The sequence below is a fragment of the Athene noctua genome, chromosome Z (assembly GCF_965140245.1).
Source record: "Athene noctua chromosome Z, bAthNoc1.hap1.1, whole genome shotgun sequence".
Classification (NCBI taxonomy): Eukaryota; Metazoa; Chordata; class Aves; order Strigiformes; family Strigidae; genus Athene; species Athene noctua.
In genome coordinates, this window is record NC_134077.1 from 15723046 (window position 1) to 15744492 (window position 21447).

The 21447-nt window shown below is 41.9% G+C and overlaps 1 protein-coding gene across 4 annotated transcripts in view; it reads right to left on the bottom strand.

Annotated features, from left to right (window-relative positions):
- Window positions 1–1551: 1551 nt before the first annotated feature.
- Window positions 1552–21447, bottom strand: part of EGFLAM (EGF like, fibronectin type III and laminin G domains) — a 75511-nt gene continuing 55615 nt past the window's right edge. Inside the window, exons 16-24 of one of the 4 annotated variants that reach the window (XM_074932914.1) lie at window positions 17556–17667; window positions 15892–16008; window positions 12734–12914; window positions 10323–10346; window positions 8086–8164; window positions 7084–7227; window positions 4389–4472; window positions 3212–3315; window positions 1553–2674 (exon numbers count right to left, since the gene is read on the bottom strand). In XM_074932914.1, coding sequence (XP_074789015.1) covers window positions 2520–2674; window positions 3212–3315; window positions 4389–4472; window positions 7084–7227; window positions 8086–8164; window positions 10323–10346; window positions 12734–12914; window positions 15892–16008; window positions 17556–17667 — 1000 coding nt within the window. In that variant the 3' untranslated portion in view covers window positions 1553–2519. Of the gene's footprint in view, window positions 2675–3211; window positions 3316–4388; window positions 4473–7083; window positions 7228–8085; window positions 8165–10322; window positions 10347–12733; window positions 12915–15891; window positions 16009–17555; window positions 17668–21447 lie in introns of all 4 variants that reach the window. The other 3 variants (XM_074932913.1, XM_074932916.1, XM_074932915.1) reach the window with 3 other exon arrangements.

Consider the following 21447-nt stretch of genomic DNA (forward strand, 5'->3'; position numbering starts at 1 on the left):
AGCAGCTGCGACGCAGCGTCTGGGCACTGCCACAAGGCTGTTGCAGTGAGCAGCTAGCAAGACCTTCACCCTTCAGAGGTTTTAGTTTTTACTCCTTTTCAGACTCTGCACATTTCCCCTTTACATCCCACGGCACCAAGTACCATTTACTTCCATTTTAAAGCCACATCTTGATCATATCACAGAATCATCTAGGTTGGAAAAGATCTTGAAGATCCACCTAGACCAATCTTTAACCTAACACTGACAGTTCCCAACTACACCATATCCCTCAGCACTATGTCAACCCGACTCAAACACCTCCAGGGATGGGGACTCCACCACTGCCCTGGGCATGTATACCTTACCCTGCTGTTTCCCAATCATACACAGGTTTCTTTCTCCCCATGGGACTCCCCAAGCCAAGCAAAACATCGCTTCTCCTGAAAGGAGAGCCATGAGTGTCTCCAACTCCTCTGCAAGCTGCCCATGTCTTCTACGGATAGTTTTTCTGAAATATGATTTGAACAGATGGCAGAGCACAGGTGCACATTACATGCTGGCCCCACCACATATTTTTGTTTCTTTCTATTTCCAACAAGTGCCTGTATTTGTTTTTGACCACTGCTGCCTTACCTACCATGATCACAATATCTTTCCCCTAAAGTTATCAGGGTGTCCCTTTCAGTGTACATGAGAGGAGCTGGGGTCTCCCCGCAGTTACTTGCATGTTCCATTGTCTAGTACCAGTTACAAAGATGACAGAGACTCCCTTTTTACAGGGAATCACGTGGAAAAGATGAGGAATAATGGGTACAAATTACTCCTGGGGAGATTCTGATTGGACACAACTGGAAAATGTTCCCGATTTTTGAGAACAAACCCACTCGAATAATGTCCCCAGGGAAGTGGTGGATTCCCCAGCACTGGACACTTTTAAGATTCAGCTGGATAGGGTGCTGGGCCATCTTTTATAGACCATGCTTTTGTCAAGAAAGGTTGGACCAGATGATCCTTGAGGTTCCTTCCAACCCCGTACTCTATGTTTCTATACTATGCTTCTATTATATTTTCCACTCTAGCCTGCAGCTGCTCACAGTCAGCTGTAGTTGAGGCGAGTCTTGGGAATGTCTTTTAGCTCCCAGGGAGCAGGGAGCACCCTGGGCACAATACAAATGCAGCAGAAACCTCCTGATCTCCATTGCTTTTGACACTTCAGGTCCTTTTAGCTCATAGGCATTCAGACGAGCCTGCACCTCTGAGGAGGTTTGTGCTTCTGCTGCTGGCATGTGGTGAGCTGTGGGGTGCCCAGCTGCACTGTCTCTCCTCTTCCCCCAGTGGCTCACTGATCTGCTTTGAACAAAGAGTTAAGGAAGAAAACTCCAAACTACGAAATTCAGGAACATTTCCTTAGTGTCTCGACAGCACTGTGTTCACTTGCTTAAATTACAGTTTGGCAATCAAGGTTGCATAATTATTGGTCCAGTGCCTAGAAAACATTTTATTTTAAGAGGACTGTGACCCACCAAGGTCTCTTGCACATCCCTCTTCTAATTTTTCAGAAAAAAAAAAAAAAAAAGTTACTTATAATATCACAGTAGCAAGCATTTTCTCTTTTTTTTTTTTCCTAATCTTTTAATCTGTTTAAGCCAGGAAAGCATAATGTACAATTTTAAACTGTCAAAATTTACAAAACAAAAAGAGTCAGATTTAAAACTGATCATAACTCACAAATATCCCCACCAAAAATGTGTAATACAGACATTAAGTCTTCTGTTTAACAAATTTAAAACACAGGTCACATTGCTATTTTTAGGAAAGTGTGCAAAGAGCTAATTGTATAGTACACCTAAATGTTAGAAGTTATACCACATAAGCAGGTCCGCTGCTGCTATAAAAAATATACAAGTATAAAATTACTTCTACAAAATCGGTTCATTGATTTTGTTGCTTGTAATAAAAAAAGTAGACTTTAAGAACCTTCCTTCTCAACAAACAACAATATTTTGAAACCAGTCACTGTAGCTGTTATTTACACAGGATGAAACATAATTTAGCTTAATCAGAGAGTGGTAAGGAGAACTGCTTGTTCTGGGACCTACATGTGAATGCATAGATAGACTGCCTGATGGTGTATTTATTGAATAGCAGTCACTGTACCACTGCAGGGTGGGATGAATGCAGGTGTTTTAAGACTGCTTTCTCTGGTATTACAAAAGATAACCTAAGGACCATAACACAGTCTTTGAGCTACCCGTAAGATCACACATTTCTTTGCCGTTTGCACTGATGCCACAACCTTTAGCATTCACTAAACAATTAACAGGTAGAGGAGAGGGTTCCTACACAAAATACTCAGTTTGGTTTGGTCAGGAAAGGAGAGGGAAAAATGTTCTTTTGGGGGGGAGGGTTTTCCTTTGGCTCTGTCACCTTCCCAGGTGGAGAACGTGGGCTGGCCGTAGAGGGCTGTGGCAGCCAGCTCATGCTCAGCCACACACGCAAGCACACGACAGGTCCCCAGCACCGGGATTCCTCTCTTGTCACTTGGTCCCACACGTGTTGATGTTCTTCCCATCGGCAGCATCCTCCACCAGTGAGATGTGGTAATCGGTTGAAAGTGTGAGGTGGGAGATGCACCCCACCAGGCCCCGCATGTACTGCCTGTTCGTGTGCAGGGCTATTTCCTTCATGCCACCTGGGGGAAAGGCAGCAATGAGAAACTCTTCACCGACACAGGTGTCTGCTCCTGCTTAGCAGACTGCACACCCAGCAATGCCACTAGCCTTCCCAGCATACCTCAGAAGTGAATTTTAATTTACAGGTTGCTCTGTGTTCTTTTAAATACATGTTTTAAGCACGTGAAAATACAGAAGGGAGACAATAAACTAGGATGCTAATTATTTATTGCAGAAATTGTAGCATCAGTAACAGCTGAATAAGTTTATTCTCAGATTCCCACTAAGATCCAGGGTTTGCAGCTGCTACTAGCTGTTTCTCTATATACTTGGTGGGGATACCACAGTGCACCCACAGTGCTGGTCCCTTCTCATATCAGTGCCTTGCCCATCCCACCCAGAGAGGCCTCGCCAGAAAAATCAGCCTGTGGAGGACCAGAGACTGCAACATGAAGCCTTCACCTTGACATGGACAGAGCTGCGATGCCCTGCCTTGCAGTCAACCTTGCAAACACAAAAATGCACATGGGTCCTGAATGTGAACAGTGACCACTCACCTACATAGAGATCTCCATTGATGTTTAACTGCCTCATTTTCCCAGGGGATTTACCAGTCCTGGCACCATAATCATCCACGGTTACTTTGCCAGACTGTCCATCCCTGAAATGAAAAACAAACTACTCTCATGCATCCAGCCTACAAGCAGGCAGGAGGAGGAGCAGCAGTATCTCCCCCTCCACCAGGAGACCAGGGTGACTCAGTGCTTGGTAGGGCTCACAGAGAAGGCTGGGGACTGACGTTGGGGAGCCCCACAGACAGCAGAGTGCTAGAGCAAACCAGACCCTGCAGGGTGGGTTTTTTTTAGGGACTAAGATGTCAGAGACCTGCAAAGGTTGTAGGACGCGCTGGCAGAGGAAAAAAAGCTGAGAAAGAAGTAAATTACACAGCTGGGGGAGAGGATGGACGGGTTCCGACGTGTTGTTAAAAATCAGATGTAATATAAAAAGTAAACAGCAGAAGCTTCAACAGAAGGGAAGAAATAGGCAAGCTAAGGTGAAACATACTTATAAGCAGCTTTGTTTCTTACTAGAGGTTTTAGGCCACTTCCATTTTATCTATAGTCAATAACCACATTGACAGAAGAGCCACTTGAAGGGCTCCTATTCTTACTGAATTTGGTAGCAAGTTGTCCTAATGTCAGCCTAAAAGTTCCAGGGAACTAACAGCTCATGAAGAGAGGGATGTGTGCTTTCCCTACTGGGCAGACTTGCCTCCCATGAGGTAATAAGTTATAAATGCGAGTTATATATACGCTGCAAGTTGTCTGCACCTCCTCCAAATAGAAAAAGTAGGCATACACTGTCAATGCTCCAGGGCTTGTGCCAGCCCGCAAAATGCTCACTAGGGAATTTCAAAATGCAGACATTAAAGAAAAATACTCTCAACGCAAATGGTATGGGTTTAATAGAATGTCTGTCACAGCCTCAGAATAGCCCTGTGTGACTTTGGCAGCCTGCCTTGAGCTGTGCTGAGTTGGCACTGTCACCTCTAATACAAAAATCTTTGTGTACATCATCCTGAAACAGGCAAGTTGCTAACAGTTCAACTCCCAAGCGATGTGAGAGCATGGAGCCACAGTGAATCACACTCGACCAGCATGCAGACATGCCAGCCAGCACCTTTAACGGCAGGGTGGCTCCAAAACACCTCCCAGATGAAGCGTGGCCACTTACCGAACAGCCTTGACTCTGTGCCACCGGCCATCGCTGAAAGAGCCATTCACCGTGATGGAAGCAATGCCACTGCCCAAATTGTAGCTACAATTTAAAGAAAATTAAAATGTTACTGTCTCCCTTGCAAAGACCAGCTGCCTGTCAAATTGCTCAGACATCCCTACTCTGTGCTGCACCTGGTCAGACCCCAGAGCTCCCCTTGTAGCTCGGATTTTGGGGAGAGTCGTGGAGTCCTTTGGAAGACTAGCAGCAATGCTCTTATTTTGCAAAGTCAGGCTCACAGAGCAATAGGCAAAACTCCCACCTGTGCAGGTCAGAGTGGTTACCATCACCACTATCCCATGGGAGCAAGAAGGGAGTCTCTGCATGGGAGTTCCTGAAACAGGAGGTTATGAAGATCATTGACCTACAGACATTTGGGTAATGGGAAAGAGCAGTGGGAGGCTGCAAACACAGTTAATAAATTATTACAAGAGCAAATAAGCATGTGACCTGTAACAGATTTACAAATCCTCTGAATTATAGGGAAGGTTGAGACCTGTGATGTTAGAAAGGATGAAGCCTAATAAATAAATGCAGAAACAATCATGAAGTTCCCTGCTTCAGCTGCAGCTGTGATTATTTCTTTGTGCTTGCTGCTACTAAAATTACTCAGCAGACATAATGTCCCCATCATGTTTACACTTCAGGCATCTTAATTTCTGGGTCCCAGAAATCTGGGCCAACTTTCACAAAGAGGAAGTGGGTGCTACAATACAGTAAGTATTGGGTGCTCAGCTGCCTAAATAAGCAGGAGAGATAGCCTGAGCCAGGCACTGCTGGCTTTCAGCTTGTACCAACCTAGAGAGTTTAAAGGCAACATCATCATCTCTTCAAATAAGGCTGAACCTGAAATTAAGTTCATGCATAGGGTTAGGTACTTGAGACCAGCATGTTAAGTTGTGATCTGCCCAGAGCAAAATGGTTGTTCTAAACTTGACTCCTCCCCAGCGGTTTACGTGAGTCTCAAACAAGCATCTCCTTTTACCCAGGTTGCATATACCAGACTAGGTCAAGAGCTACAGAAGGCTCCGGGTGTTCAGGACTGTTATCATATCCCTAATGAATGGGCATCCCCTACAATAGTGATACAACCTTCTACAGAAGCAGGGAGCAACAGGAAAGATTTACAGCAGCAGTTAAACCATAGAAAATGGAAAAGAAGGGGTACATTTTGAATTTCAAACTGTACATGTATCTAATTTTGGGATGCAGGAAAATACATCTGACTAATTAACAGCCCTGATATTCTCCTGACTTCATCTCTCAAAAGGTGTAAAAGTAGCATAAGGATCACTTTTTCTGAAAGATGATGATGATACTTTTTTTCTTCATTTGTCCTTTCACCATCTTCTTCACTACTCCCTGTCAGTATGCAGTCACTGTTTATAAGGGTTTTAATTGGCATCTTCATTCTTCACCTTCCTAAATGAGTGCAGAAGGTATAGATATTTCAATAAAATTCAGATGGTTTGGTCTAAACCCTTTGTGTATCTTCATCTCTGAGAGATAGCAACAACCCTAATAAAAATGCACTGTGTCTAGAAAACAGACAGAATGGAGTAGCCACTTACTACCACACATCTTGGAAAGACAGGCTCTCCCAAAGACATTTAAAAAATGCACTATGTCTGCAGAGTCAGTTCCTTGTTTATAAAACAATGAGGAAATTAAGAGTGTTTGCAAAGTTAACCACAGATAAACACATGAAAAAAAAGATTAAAAGACATTAAGTTAAATAGAAATGTGCTACTTGTCTATGAGTTCATGGTAGCAATCAACAACCAGGTAAGTCAAGTAACAGATAGCTTCAAATTAGCTTAAAGGATTAACAAAATCTTTGTCATTTAATCAAGTGTCTCACAACAATCCATAATAAAGATGTCATTTGTAGTTTGCTGTTTCAGTATTTGTCTGACACAAAGACAAATCCCCTAAAAGGGGATCATTAGGAAAGACAGGGCTTTCAAAAGGTAGGAGTCTCAAAAAAGCAGCATGCAAAAAGTTGCATGGAGTCTGCCTAACGGTCTGTAAGGAAGAAAGCAATTCTGGAGGGAGAACAGAAGTTCAGCCCAACACTTTCCCAACACTCCCCTATTTCAGCTTTTTGACAGTAATATTACTTGTTTCTTAAGTGATTCTGTAGATGGTAGCAGTAACAAAGACTGGAGACAGCTGGGTTTGTTGTCACAGGGTTGGATATCTGGCGGTTTGAGAAGGTGGGAGCCCTGTTCCCATGTACACTCTCCAGGGAAGCGTGAGCCTGCAGTGAGCACGGGCATCAGCAGAGTTTTCCCTTGACCCCTGTTCTCTCTGCAAACACGTGCTTTGCTTAACTCTGATGGCAAGTGCATCAAGATGCATGGGGGGAGTTACCGACAGTACTCGTACCCTCATAAGGTGACTTTTAGAAAATCACATTAAAAACTGGATATTTTAAAAATTAGAAGGGAGGTAGAGAGCAACCAGGAATGATGCAAATCTTGCAGCACATTAACTCTTCCCTTACATCCTTTCTAGACCACAGGATCCATCACTGGACAAAACTTTGAGGACGTAATTGCCTCACACTATACCAAAGAACAAGTGCACTGGACGTGTTGTGGCAATTCCTTTGAGCCCTGAGTGTAAGACAAATAAAGGAGGGAAAGTTTACCTGAATATTAAGGTTCCTTCTTGAAGGCCTAGAGAAATGAAATCACTGTTAGGTCGCATGGGACTATCTCCCCTCCACATCAAAAGACCTTCCTTCATTGTGGTTTTAAACCTCATGAACACATTTGTTCTTGATCCTGATACCCTGTTTAACATAGAAAAAGGAAAAAGGTAAAATATTGAACTGGGACTGTCGTCTTTTAAAAAAACATAAAAGATAATGCAGTATTTCTTCTCCATACGTCTTGCAGGTTACTGTCTTTTAATTCGCCTATGTGTTGATGTATGAGGGACTCTGGTTCGCATTCCCACTTCCAGTATTTTGGAGTAGGAGAACTGAACTTGTCCCTCTAGGATCCCAAACACAGTAGCTACTCAGTTACTTCACACAAATAAAATATTTTTCTCCTCAAACCTAGTGTGAAATCCAGTCCAACAAGCAAACTTTGAGAACATCTAGTAGATTTGGTGCTCTTAGAAGCCAGTGGAAGAAATGTAAGAAGGGCAAATCAAAGTCCTGGTAGATGAGAGATATTGAGCTGCCAGTGAGGACGTTTGTGCAGCCTCCTCTAGCCAGTGGTGGAAATACAGGCAGATGGAGGAATTTGTTGAAACAACCTGCCATTTGCTGGAATTTGGTCATCTTCTAGGGTACAGAGCAGCCAAAAAGTAGTTGGAGGTCCTAAATTTGAGGCTAAAACAGGAGTTAAAATCCTTAGTCTCTTTACAGATACAGGCTCTGTATGTCTGTTCTTTGCTCTCAGAAAGCACACACCAGTGTATCTGTACTATGCATGCCATTTCTTTACAGGTGGTAAGATGCTCAGATAGTATAACAAACTGAGCCATAAACCTATGCATACAAAATGTATTTTTTCCTGAAATTTAGAAATATGGCAAATACAGCTTAAGACACTTAAATACACAACATCCTCTCACATGATGCTCCTAGCATAATAATGATTAACAAACAGAATATTTATGTTCATAGAAGATACATTACCTTTTCAGGATATCTGGATTATCGTATGTGAGATAACTGCGACCAATAAATTGTGGGATTTCAATTGCTTCTGTAATGGCTGAAAAGTAAATAAAAATCAAAAGATGAACATCAGTTAGCTGACGTGGAAATGGAAGGAAGAAAAATAGACGAGACCATTTTATCAATTTACTCCCATACTGGCAGGTAGCTGCCAATGGCATAGACTGAGCTGAACTCATATTGGTTTGCAAAAAGGCACCGTCAGTTCATACCTAAATGTAGCAGCAGTAGTTGAGGTACTTTAAACTGCTAACATTCCATCTATTTTATAGTCTTTATGTCACAGGCCTAATGAATTGCTCCACAGGAGCAATATTAGCACAGAAATATATGAAGTATTGGGAAAACATGCAAATTTTTTTTTTTCCCTGTCTCCACATTCCTTGATTCTCCAGACAGTTCAAGCCACCCTCCTGTCAAAGTTTAGGCATTAACAACTCTGTTCTTAGTCTAAGAAACTCCTCCCCAGCTCCTAATGGAGCACCATGTGCAGAGCATGTGCTGGGACCTCTCATCCCTTCAAAGTGAGGCTGGGAAGCAGCACAGGCAATCTGTGAGTTCCCCATTTTCTCCTTTCATGTATGTGACTTTGCACAGAGTGGCTGGCATGCAGTGTGTGTGTGGGGGCTATCTCTGGAGAGGACATACAGATTTAATCACTTTAAATCTATCGAAAGCAATGTAGACTGCACTAAATTCTGTATAACAGAGGCTGCAAAGCCTCTTGGCAGGTGCATTCAACACACTGTAGTGCTGCCTTGGAGGGTGTTTTGCTCAGAACTGACCCATGTCCCACATACAGCATCTCCCATTCCTCTAGGGACAGCCCCTGGTAGAGCTGTAGTGCACAGCTGCTGGGACAGCAACACACATTACAGCCAGACCTGGAGCTGATGTACTGCTGCCCATGGAGAGGACTTTGTCAAAGTATCTCAGATGTGTGATCTAAATCACAGAACATCCCTGACACGCAGCCTTTGGTAGGCTATGAGCACTGCTCTGAACATACTTTTTTTTTAAGTGAATATCCTGCAGTTTGCTGCTGATCTCTCATAACTGACTGCTTTATTAACATAAACCAGTTTTATAAAATCCTTAAAATAGCTGCCTTCATCCTATTTTCTTCCTGAGAACTAATCCCTTCAACCCACAGCTAATCCCATCTATATAAATTTCAGGCTTTTCAGGGCACAGATGCTTGGTTTCTTTATGCAATGCAGAGGCTGGATGGGCTTTAAGAGCTCACTGTAACTTGGATATACAACAATTGGTGTAGTCTGGCAGCCAACAACAGTAATATGAAATTTAGCTCTAAGTGCCAAGACTGAGAATTCTGGATAGTGACAAACTCCTGTTTTCATCCGTAGTGAAATCATGAAAGTTGCTTAATGTGTCTGAAGAAACCACCTTAGGCAGTCCACAGCCTGCAGCCTGCCAGCGTCGTTTGTAGATTGCACAAGACATGTTAGGCTCGGCCAGACATTCCTCACCAGGCCTGCTGCTTTCTGAACTGGACAGTCTCTGACCATGGCAGATGGCAGCTTAGTGTGAAAGGAGCCCTTCTTCCCCTGTCACAACCCACGCCCACACTAGAGCCTTGATGCTTGTGCCTTCAGCAGGGGAAGGTGCCCATGCTACGCAGCAGTCCTTGCCCTTGCTGTAGCACTCTGACTTCCTCTGTGGAGCTTGATGGGCCCTCTGCTTGCACTTTTGTATGCTCTTCACCTGCTGCAATGAATTTGACTGCAGAAAAGCAAGTAAATTTTACTAGTACGCTTGAGGCATGCAGGACCTTTGCAACTGCAAGGGAACAGGGCCAGTGAGGTGATCTAGGATGAAACACCTTCATTCTCTGCTCATCACGATCTCATGACAAGTGGGAGTGAGCTCTGAACTGCAGGGCAGCATGAAGTAGCACTTACCCCTACAAAGCACTCAGCTGGCTGCCTGGTCCCACTGCTTTGTGAATACAGGGACCAGCTCTACAGACACTGATCAGCACTGGGCAGGTGCTATGGATGCAGCTTAAAATATCAACAGGACAAGGTTTAAGGAAGTACTATATAACCCCAGAAAATATTTAGGCTTATTGACGGAAGCTTGCCAAGGCTTAATGGAAATCCAGCATCCAGCTTCCTAAAGCAGACATAGACGCACAATGACAGAGCAGTTTTCACATCATTTGCAGTACTTACTGTTTAGGCAGTAACTTCCACACTCTGCAGTGAGCCAGCACAAAACAGAACAAGAACATTCTAATTTTATTTTTCTATAATAAAAAATCTCCCTTCATCCAGTTTCATGCCCACCTTTCCGCAAATGTGTGATACCCACTTCCCATATGCATACCCAACTATGATCACCTATGAAGGTAACAGTCTTTTATTATTGTTCTGCCTCAAGTATTTACATGTGCCTGCTCACAAAGGTTCAGACAGGTAGGACCAGCACCAAACCCCTCTGCTAGTCCTGGTTTTCAGATCCCAGTGACTCACCATGGTTTAGCCAGGGATCAGCTCTAACCAGGGGAAAGCAAGAGTTTGCTGTTCTACTCTATCTTATAATTAAGTATAAAAATACCTTTAACACTCCCCACAGCTTGGACAGAAGATATAAAACCCAGCAATGCCAGAAGAAACTCTTGAATCCTTGGCCAATGATCCATTACGATATGAACCAATATCTCATATACCTCATACCAGCATCATTTAAGTTCAGTTTTGTAAGTGGCACATATAATTTTGGAGAATGAGGTGCAGTCTGCCACAAGTACTTTGTTTTTTCAGGCTGTGGGGTTACAGCAGCCTACCGGCAAGCAGGCTGGAGACTGCACATTCAGCCTCTCACATACCAGCTGAGTGCACTAACCAAAACCCCCATCTGAAGTAGGAGCGGAGCTGTGTCTACAACCTACCAAAGAGACATAGATAAAGTTTATTTTGAGAAATCTGCTCCATGCTCACAAAGGTTGTGATGGACTGAGGTTCAGGAGGGACCTCCGTGCTCTCTGCACATCCATCAGCAAAAACTTGGATTTTTGGTGGCAGTCGAGGCTGCACAAGTGCAGGGGGTTTAAGAGGTACATGAGCAGCAGCCACAGCCAGCAGTAACAGCAGACAGGTGAGCTGTGCTTTTGAACACTCCTAAAAATGAATCAGTGTTGGATTTACACAGGAAGCAACACCCAGGATCCAGTTGACGCCAAAGGCACAAGGCGCTTCAGACTGTCTCTGAAAGCCTGGACACCCATTCAGGTTAGGACAAGGAGGAGACTGGCGGCATGCCAGCCGAACCGCAGCACTGCCATGCCTTGGGCCGGTGCCAGAGTGGGCAGCTCAGCACACTGCTCTTGGGGCTTAGCACAGGTCAGAAGCAGACAAGCGGTGAGGAGCTGTGGCCTGAGCAATGCACAGGAGGTCACTGAACGGGAAGGCACTCACACACCCAAGCTTCAAAGCAGTCACTTGCCTTGACTCCCCCCGGGGACATCCGTACTGCTGCAGATACCATCTTGAAGTCAGAAGTTTAGCACCCTGCACATACCTAGAAAGCCAAAATCGCAATTCTCCCTCCTCCCCACAGAGAAGCCAGGATAAATGACGTTGCTCTAGCTATTAGTTAGACCACAACAACGTAAGCAAAGGGATTTCTTGCATTGTATTTTAATAAAATGATTTTAATAAAATGTTTTTGTTCTATGATACATTTTGTCTTTTATGGAAGAAAAGGCCAATCTATTCATCACGATTCAACCAAAACCACCACTTTTTAACTTTGAAGTCTGTGCCTGTGAGAAATAAAGGAGTGGGTGAAGACAATAATGTCTGTCAGTTCTGTTGAACTGAGTTCACTGCTACATTATGAAACCTACCCTTAGGAATTTTTCAAGAACAAGCCTGACAGAAGGCAAACATCTCCATCTAGTGGAACAACCCAAAGCACATTTTTTTTAAAACGCTTTTCATGCAATCTGAACACTTTCTTGAATCTAAGGGTTGAACTATTACGGTGACTCTTAGGAAATAATAATAACAACGTGCATTTGGGCAGGTTTTCCTCCTTGGGGGTCTCCATTGCCATACCAAGGTAGGGTCTGTGCAGATGGTTTTAGTCAGTACCTAAAAAAGGACTAGATCTTTCTGTATATGCGAACAGTGTCTGTTGTGAGCCCTAGGGAGGATAAAATTACAAGGGTTATCAATGCTTATGCTTCAGGATGTAACATAATCACTGGCTGGAGGATGCTGGCAGTAATTCCCGTTTTGTATAGCACTGTGCAATTAGGGAAGGGTATGTTGGCCACCAAAAGCAACCAGATACCAGCTGGTATCTATGGATCATAGCTCTGTGCTGAGATAACAGTTATGATGTTCCTAAATAACAAAATGAATTCTTCGCTGGGTATGTGGAATGTGCACGGATGCAAAGGGAGCTCTGGCCTCCAGGTTTTCTATTACAAGGGATGTGTACAACAGCAGTTGTAGGTGCTAAATCTCTCTAGGTTTTCTATTACAAGGGATGTGTACAACAGCAGTTGTAGGTGCTAAATCTCTCTAATTTTTGTGATCAGCTCCAGATCTCTGGATTGAAATGCAGCTATTGTTACCTTTTTGGCAATGTTGCCCATCAAAGCCCAGGGGACAGTCACATTCGTAGCTGTCCTTCTTGGGAACACAGGTGCCTCCGTTTGCACATGGTGAGCTCACACAGGAGTGGGCAGCATTTGCTAGGTTGATTCCAAAAGTGAAATCCCGTTTCACATCAATTGTCCGGTCATTCAAGATAATCTATGTGTTAAAAAAAAAAAAAAAAAAAAAAAAGGAGGAAAACATATGCTAAAAACTTCCAAATTCCCAGTATTGTACTGCGGGTCAGAAGACTTCACTAAAATAATTCAGAGAAACGTAACCCTCAAAACTTGGCCAAAAACCTATTTCTTGTAATGTGTGTTCTCCAGTCACAGAGGTCCAACTCATTCTGTTGGTCACCCTGACCCACTGGAGATGAATTTCTTTTGTGTTTTCTGACACAGCCTGTGGCAGCCCTCAGATTGTATGAAGCTATGTGGGCTTTACCAGTCTTGTGTGGTAGAACACTGGCGCAATGCTTTGCAGCTGAGTTGTCAGCTAGGATGGTAAAATTAGATGAGCACTGCTGAGGAAAAGCATTTCTGAGATCAGGAAACCCCCCAGGAGACGAGTGTTGACAACAGAAATACTAAGCAGAACAGCTTGTTTTTGACATTTTCTAATGCTTTCTAGTATCTCATCTTGCCTGAAAGAAGTTATTGTTAAAATGGATTAAAATCATAATGACTTCACAAAACTGTTTGTATATAAACTGAAGAGAATTGTTAAATGTTGGGATTTTTCCAATGTGTCAGCAACATATGTTCTCCCATATAAACTGACATTTGTATAATCTCAGCTGATACCTTGGCAGAGACATTACATGTCAGTATGACTTCTATCTCACCTATATCAAAATAAGTAGTTCATTTTCAAAAACAAATAGATTTTAAGGCCATAAGTGAGAATGGTAATAGTTACTCTGGCTCCTGCATAACTCAGATGATGTACCTTAGAGGGTACTGCTAGGAGAAGGGGTTGCATCAAGCATGTATGGTCTGTTTGAAACAGCACAAAACAACTCCAGCAGCAGAAAAACATCCAGTCCTGTTGTAAAGATGAACCAGTGAAGACTCCCCTACCTCTTCAGCTTCCTTCTAACTTTTGACTGTGTTGTTCCAAAAGTTAATTGTTTTTCATCATGCCTTTTTCTGCATCATTTCAGAGCCAAGTACTCAAAGAAATCTCACCCTCACGTAGGAAGTAGCAGTCCACAATAAAGTCACTTCTTAACCTTATCTGAATAAACTAAATAGATTGAGATCTTCGGTCTTTCTACACACGGCACATTTACTACTGGTGATGTTTATAGCTTTATTTCTATACAATTATACAAATCCTACTACATGTAAACACCGCAGCCAACTAATAGTCTCCCAATGCCCAAAAGACAGGCAATACTCTTCCTTGACATCCCATTCAGCCCTCTGAGAAGGCAAATCTACCTTTCTAACTACATCATAGAAATAAGCGCTCACACTCAGCATTTCCTAATCCTTATCAGTATTTCTGTATTCTACGGTACAATCCCTTCCCTTCTACATGTGACCTATATTAATTTCTCCTTGCAATCTTGCACTCCAAAATGCACTGCGTTTAGTCCAGCCCACCTGTCCAATGATGTTATTGTGACTGACTTGTTCCTATGACTATTACACATTCCCCCAGTTTTCTTGAACTTCATGGTTTCTTCTAGACAGCTGACAAGATAGTGAAAAATGTTGGGCCAAGTGATGAAAATATTTACACTGAATTGAAATTACCTTTCTGTCCTTGATCAATTGTTACAACATGCACTATTAGAGCTTTTTACTTGTTAAGTAAATCTGATGCAATAATTCACTCATTTAAAACTCTGAGGATTCAGGGCCAACCTTTCAGCTTTATCCAAATTATTTTAAGCCTAGGGAGAGCAAACGTTAGTTCAGTTTGAAATTTCTTTTGACTACTTATTAGGACTTATTATGAATTTAAAGATCTACTCTCCAGAAGAGAACTGCACCCATGCAAAGCTGACTCCAGTGGAACATCATCCCTAATGTCTGTCAACAATTAATCTCCTCCATTCGTGTGTCCCATCTAAAATTGTAAGAGGGGAAGGCAATGAGGCATGCAACTGCTGCATGGTATAAGATTACACTAGCTGGACTAGGATCCACTTTATTTTGTGAACCTCATGAAGTTCAACAAGGCCAAGTGCAAGGTCCTGCACATGGGTCGAGGCAATTCCAAGAACAAATAGAGGATGGGCAATGATTGGATGGAGAATCGCCCTCGCCCTAAGGAGAAGGACTTTGAGGTGTCAGTTGATGAGAAGCTCAACATGACCCAGCAATGTGTGCTCACAGACCAGAAAGCCAACTGTATCCTGGGCTGCATCAAGAGAAGTGTAGCCAGCAGGTTGAGGGTATTCTCCCCCTCTGCTCTCGTGAGACCCGACCTGCAGTGCTGTGTCCAGCTCTGGAGCCCTCAACATAAGAAGGACATGGACCTGTTGAGCAGGTCCAGAGGAGGCTGCAACAAAATGATCAGGGCACTGGAGAACCTCCCCTATGAGGACAGGCTGAGGGAGTTGGGGTTGTTCAGCCTGGAGAAGAGAAGGCTCTGGGAAGACTCTGTTAGGGGAGGGTATCCCTGCCCATGGCAGGGGGTTGGAACTAGATGATCTTTAAGGTCCCTTCCAACCCAAACCTTTCTATGATTTGATGACTCTTTTTCGCTCATTACTGTCTATGTTACATCAGACATTTAGTTGCCTCAGTGTGCACAGATCAAAGGATCTGATCATTTCTTCTGTTCATTTATTTATATATGATGATACACAGCACTCTAAGGACTCTAATCTTGACCTAGTTTTGTGCATCATTCTGAACTCAATCCCACATGGCTTCTGCTCACTTATTAGTACAGTATGGAAATTAGTAGAGAGACTGGCAGTGGTAATACTTACTCACTATTAAATTTAGAATGACTTTTCACTGTGAAGTATGTGTTTGAGCACTTCATGGTGGGCTCCTGAGGTGAAATCCTGGATTATTTTGAATATTGTCAGTGATATAACGCAAGGTTTCCACCTAAGGTGTACACTGGATGAGATGGAAATAAATGTCTCCAGCATGTTTCTCTGGGCACATACCTTCTGGATGCTCCCACTGAAAGGTCTCAGGATCCCAGAGTTCTTCTTCACAGCATCATAACTAGGAACTCCACCAATAAATATTTCAGAGCTGCACTTAATCTGTGTGAAAGCCCCCTGGAAGAAACATAAGAATAACATTTTATTAGAGCGGCTGGAACCATGCTTGTAGCTTCAGATTAGCCTACATTAGACGTTATAGCTTATTTTAATGCCTCTACTTCTGTTAATTTCATTTCTTTGTACGATTCTCTGAAGAAAGCCAATGTAGAACACTCTCTACTGATTATGCTTTATCCTAAACAGAACTAGCTGAAAAATCTCAAGTATTTCAAAATGGAAATACTGAAGAAAGAAAAAAAGAAGACTGACTAGTGATTTCTGACTGAACATCTAGCTCTATTTGCAGTGACTTGAGGAACACTGATGCAAATCTAGAACCAGAATGAGATTCATAAAGTTAAAATCAGACCAAAATCTATGCAACATGGAGTCATTTAATGTTTCCAACACCTAAATAAGAAAATCCAAAGCAAATTATGGGGTTAAATGAAAGAAACACTGAGTTTGCATTAGTTACCAGAAGCAGTTGCTCAGGATACCTGACAGAACTAGTCAGGGTCCTGGAGTGAATCGAAAGACGTTGAACAGCTAAGGACAGGATAACCGTGTAACTCCAGTCCTGCAGAAGCTTCTGTGATTTTTTTGTTGGCAGCTTCCAGCCAACTGCTGGACTGAAGCAGTTAGAGAAAAAAATGGGAATCTTCATCCTGACTCTTCTATCTAAAGAAGTCTCAACTGCTCCGTTTGAATGTTTCCCACTCAATCTGTTTCTTGACATGGAGCTGGAACTCCAATTTATTTACATTTTTCAAGAAAAGTCTAATTTGTAAGTAGTTTCCTAGTTTGCAGAAGAACCTGCAGATTTTCTGCTAACAAGATCTGGAGTCTGGTTTTCTGGCCACACTTTCCACAAGGAAAGAATAAAAACCATTTTCTAAGTCATTCTAGCCTCAGGTTCTTGGGATCAAAAAGTACATTTGTGTATGCATTTGAGTGCTTAGAGTGAATACCCTGCTCGGTACAAACAAAATTTCACCTCAAGTCACAAAATTACAAACTTGAGTCACTATGACTACTTGATGAGGGAAGAATAAAATGCAAATCCTCAACTGTCTGAGTAATCCAGCCCTTATTCTGCCCTAAAAACTACTTTTGCAAGGAGGAGACAAAGAAACAATTCTCTTTTGGCCTACCTTTCCAGCACAATATTCAGAGAGAAGTAAAAACAGGATTTTGTGCACATAATTTTCAAAATCATCCTTCTGCAGATGAGGCATTTCGTAGTGCACATGCTGTTCAACAGACAGCCACAACCAGTAAGTACCAAGAAAAGAACCTCAAGAACATGTATCAACAAATCACAAAAATGTGAGTCCAGTTACATAGCAAGAGCAGGTAAGGTGGTGATTTCAGCTGCCTTTACAAGGATCCCTGTCCTCAGAGGGAAGACTTCATGGGCAAATTTCCAATTTTGGGCTTAAGAAAATGTTGCCCTAACATGTATACTTTTTTGAGCTTTGAGACCAGCATGGTGTAGTTTACCATGCAATCATTTTATAGTCTAACAGCTGTATTCGTGGCAAGCCATGTCATATGCTCACCTCTGCTATCCCTTCCACTGGCTTCTGTTTGTCCACTTGTAGGATACCATTCTTTGCTGTGCGAGACACTCGCAACTCGTGCCATTGACCCAGACTGACAGGTTCTTCACTCCTGTTTTAAGGAGAAGAAAACTTTTGAGTATTTTATGCTTTTGCCTTGATGGTATTTTCAGATATTGTTGTGATGTTAAAAAGTCAAGTTCTTTGGGATGATTTTCTAAATAAAAATAAAAATAAATCACTGTGTTTCTTTCCTTCTAAGGAAGTAACATAATTTCTGAGCCCCAGTAGCAAGGGAAAATAAGACCATGTTCCTACAGCAAATACCTTACTTTTATTTATAAATGAAATATTTCTATAATCAGCATGCATCTACCTCTGAGCTAAGTTTTCTGCTCAGTCATTTATAATTCATAAAGACAAATTTTTGTCTCAGCTGTACATCCTCATTTCACAATGACATAAGCCTGGAGATAAAGCTTCCCACTTAACAGTTGGTCTAGTCCCATATTCTTCACCCTCTTTTAAAACAGAACTACTTTGTGTTGGATTACCAGCTCTATTTATGCAGCCTGTTACAGTGACATCTACAGACACACACACACCCCCCTCACCCCAAACCCCCCAGCTGCTGTACATTAAGGGGAAGTAACTAAAATATGATTGTGATGATGTGATGAGAACCTGACTAGGAACAGTAACTCCCATTTGTTCGAAGTATTCACCAGTCTCAAAGGAAGTATTTTAAAATGGCTCTTACAATCTTTATTAGTTCAGCACTAACATGAATAGCAGTCTGTATAAAGGGAAAACCACATTCCCCTTTACAAGTTCTACAGAACTTTGTATAGTGTTTTAAAATGTCGGTTTACTGCACTGGTTAAAGCATTTTATGTCTAAATGTTATCTTGCAGCCTTTCTTCCAGGAGCAATGAAAACTTGTATTTGATTCACTGGTCAAGCTGGAAAAATCAGAAACCATGTTACCTAGGACACCTGAAGATTTTCTGACTTTTGATGAAAAACTATAAAATTGTTTTGGGTGAAATAATGTTGGGTTTTTTTTTTATTTTCAGGCTACTTAAATTTTAAAATGAAAAAAAGGATACACTTCAAAAATGAAAGAACTGAGAAAACTGTGATTTGAAATAGTGAGTCAGTAGTGATTTGAATCATTAAGGTATGTAATAAAAGGTATATAAACACAAAAAGGTATATAATTCTGAAAATGTGAAAACAATTTCTTTTTTTTTTCTTTTTTTTTTTTTCTGAACGATCAACATGAGCTTTGAAATCTTTTTGTTATATCTATATGCTTCTCCAATTTTTTTCAAAGCCCATTTTCACCTGTGTGGACAATGCTGGCAATATTACTTTGATACTTTGTTCAGAAAAGCTCCATAAAAGAATCATCCAGCAATGCCATTCACTGGTCCTTTTTCTTATGTAGTAGCATTTAGGATTTAACTGCCTCGGGTAAATCAATAGGTAACAGAATTTAATCACCTTGAAGAAGTCAATATATACATACAAAGGAACCAGATAGGTTTGATTACCTGATAAGTGGCAACACATACATTTTAAGCCTCTGCTGAATAGGTAATCATCATGCTGACCCTCCTGCTCTGCTACGTTTAAATATAATTAGGGATGATTACACCTTGCAGAGTCATCACTTCAGTGTTGCAAGCTATTTCTTGAACTCACAGACTTTTTGAAACCAGCATGAGTTTGTTAATGCTTTCTGCAGGCATTTGGACACTTCTGGCTCTTCATGTGCTGTGGGGTTAATTGCTTTTCCCTGAATAAACCAAATCTTAAAAAACACACTCAAATGATGAAGATCTTGATCTTGTGGACACCTGGCCAAGGGAAATCCCCGGGGACAACATATTCTCCTCTGAGATATCTTGTAAATAGCTCAGGTTCTACTAATTGTTCATCCGTTCGGCATCCCCGCCTCCCCCCTGGTCCCCTGTGCACACAATGCTGCTTCCATCCAGGGACACCTCAGGCAAAACTCAAGCTTTGCTGACGTCAGCCTCTTACTCCTGCAGCTCACATACATAAACGAGCTTGCCTCATCCTTAATTATAAAGACATTTTAATGGTTTTCTGGTTATATTATAATATTTAAGAGCCTGGTCCTATGGAAGAGGTAGTCAGAATGCCCAGAGCTCTATTCCCATTTGGGACGAAGGGTAGGTGTCAAGGCAGACTTTTAAGTGGATATTGGCTAAGCAGGCATGAAAAACAGGGACTCTATTTAGTTTATTTAATCACTGACACAGCTGATGACAGGGTGTAAGCTGCACATGTTACCTAGAAAAAGGAACTGCACAGGACATCCTGACAACTTTCAACAAAGCCTGCCAGTCTCATGAGTCTCCCCCACTACCCAGCTATCTCACCCCACTGCTTTTCCTCAATGCACATCACCCAAGTGCTCACTGGCATCCTGCTCACTCTTTGCTTTCCAATAAAAAGAGGCAGTTTCCATTCCCAGGCATGTGCTTGTGGCTCTTGCTACATTTTACCAGCTTACATTACAGTTAAACTTGAGTTCAAGGTGTTTTGAAGCACCACAATATCCTTGGGGGGAAAAAAATGGTGTCTACTGTCTTATTGTTGCTAGTAATAGGAATTAGATGGCTGTAATCAGAAAAAGATTCTGGGTTGGAGCAAAGGTCTCTGACATTTGCTATTTCTGCTGCTTTTCAGCAAGAGAAAAGAACAGGGAAAGTATGGAGTGATTCTTCCTATGATATATCCTCCCAGCTTCTGGCAACTTGTCATGTAGCAATTTCCTGAGTCAGAGGCTGCATCCGTACAATTGTGTTTGATCTCCCTCAATGGAGCTTTCTTCAAATTTGTCTAAAGTTTTGGTTTTGTGTTGGGTTTTTGTTTGGTTGTGGTGGGTTTTTTTTTTTAATCTATTTATAGTTCTGGCATCTGTAACATGCTGCGACAATTAGTTTCCACAACCTATTTATGTGCTGTCTGGGAAAAAAAAAAAAAAAAAAAAAAAAGAAAAGAAAAGAAAAGAGTCTTATTTTTTTTGCTACTTTTTGGCTTGCAGTTTCACTGGAGTCCTTCTAATTCTTCCACACTGAAAAAGTACAGAATAATCATTCCTTTTATGTTTCCATGTCATTCACAATTTAAGAGCCTTTATCATACTTCCACCAAACTCTTTCTTTTCTCGGTTGATGGATTCTGCTGTATCTTGTGGAAGCTGTTTCTTTCCCTCCCCTGGGTATCAACACTACTCTTCTTCCTAAATTTTGCTAATTTCTTAATTAAGTGACCAGAATGGTAGCAAGTTTTCAAGACAGCGTGCATTGTGGATTTTTGCAGTGTCACTGTTCCTTATTCAATTACTAATAATTATTTGCATTGTATTTACATTTCTATATTTATATCTAAGCAGTTAAGCTGTTGCTTTCACAGAACTATCCATGATGACTCCAGGATCTTTCTCTATCTGACAACACCAACTGTATCACCACAACTGTGCATTGTTACAGTTGTGCATTATTTTGCATTTGTTCCCTGGAAATTTCATCTCTCACTTCGTCATCTGAATGGATTTGTTTGCTTGAGTCCTCATTTAGTGGAAAATCAGTACATTTCACCTAATCACAGTACAGCCAAAATTCTTGATGTCCATCCACAGAAAACATATGGTATGCAAGATTTGCAGGCAGTGTACACATTTTGCATAAGCTTTATATAGATTATTTCTAAACATTAGGTCATTCTGGTCAAACTGGCAGCTTCTTGGACCACATCCAAGCTACTGACAGCCTCTGGGCCATTGTCTTTTCAGAAGAGCAGAGGGAACAGTTGCCCAGAGACCTGGCACTTACAGACCTTACACAGACAGAGAGAG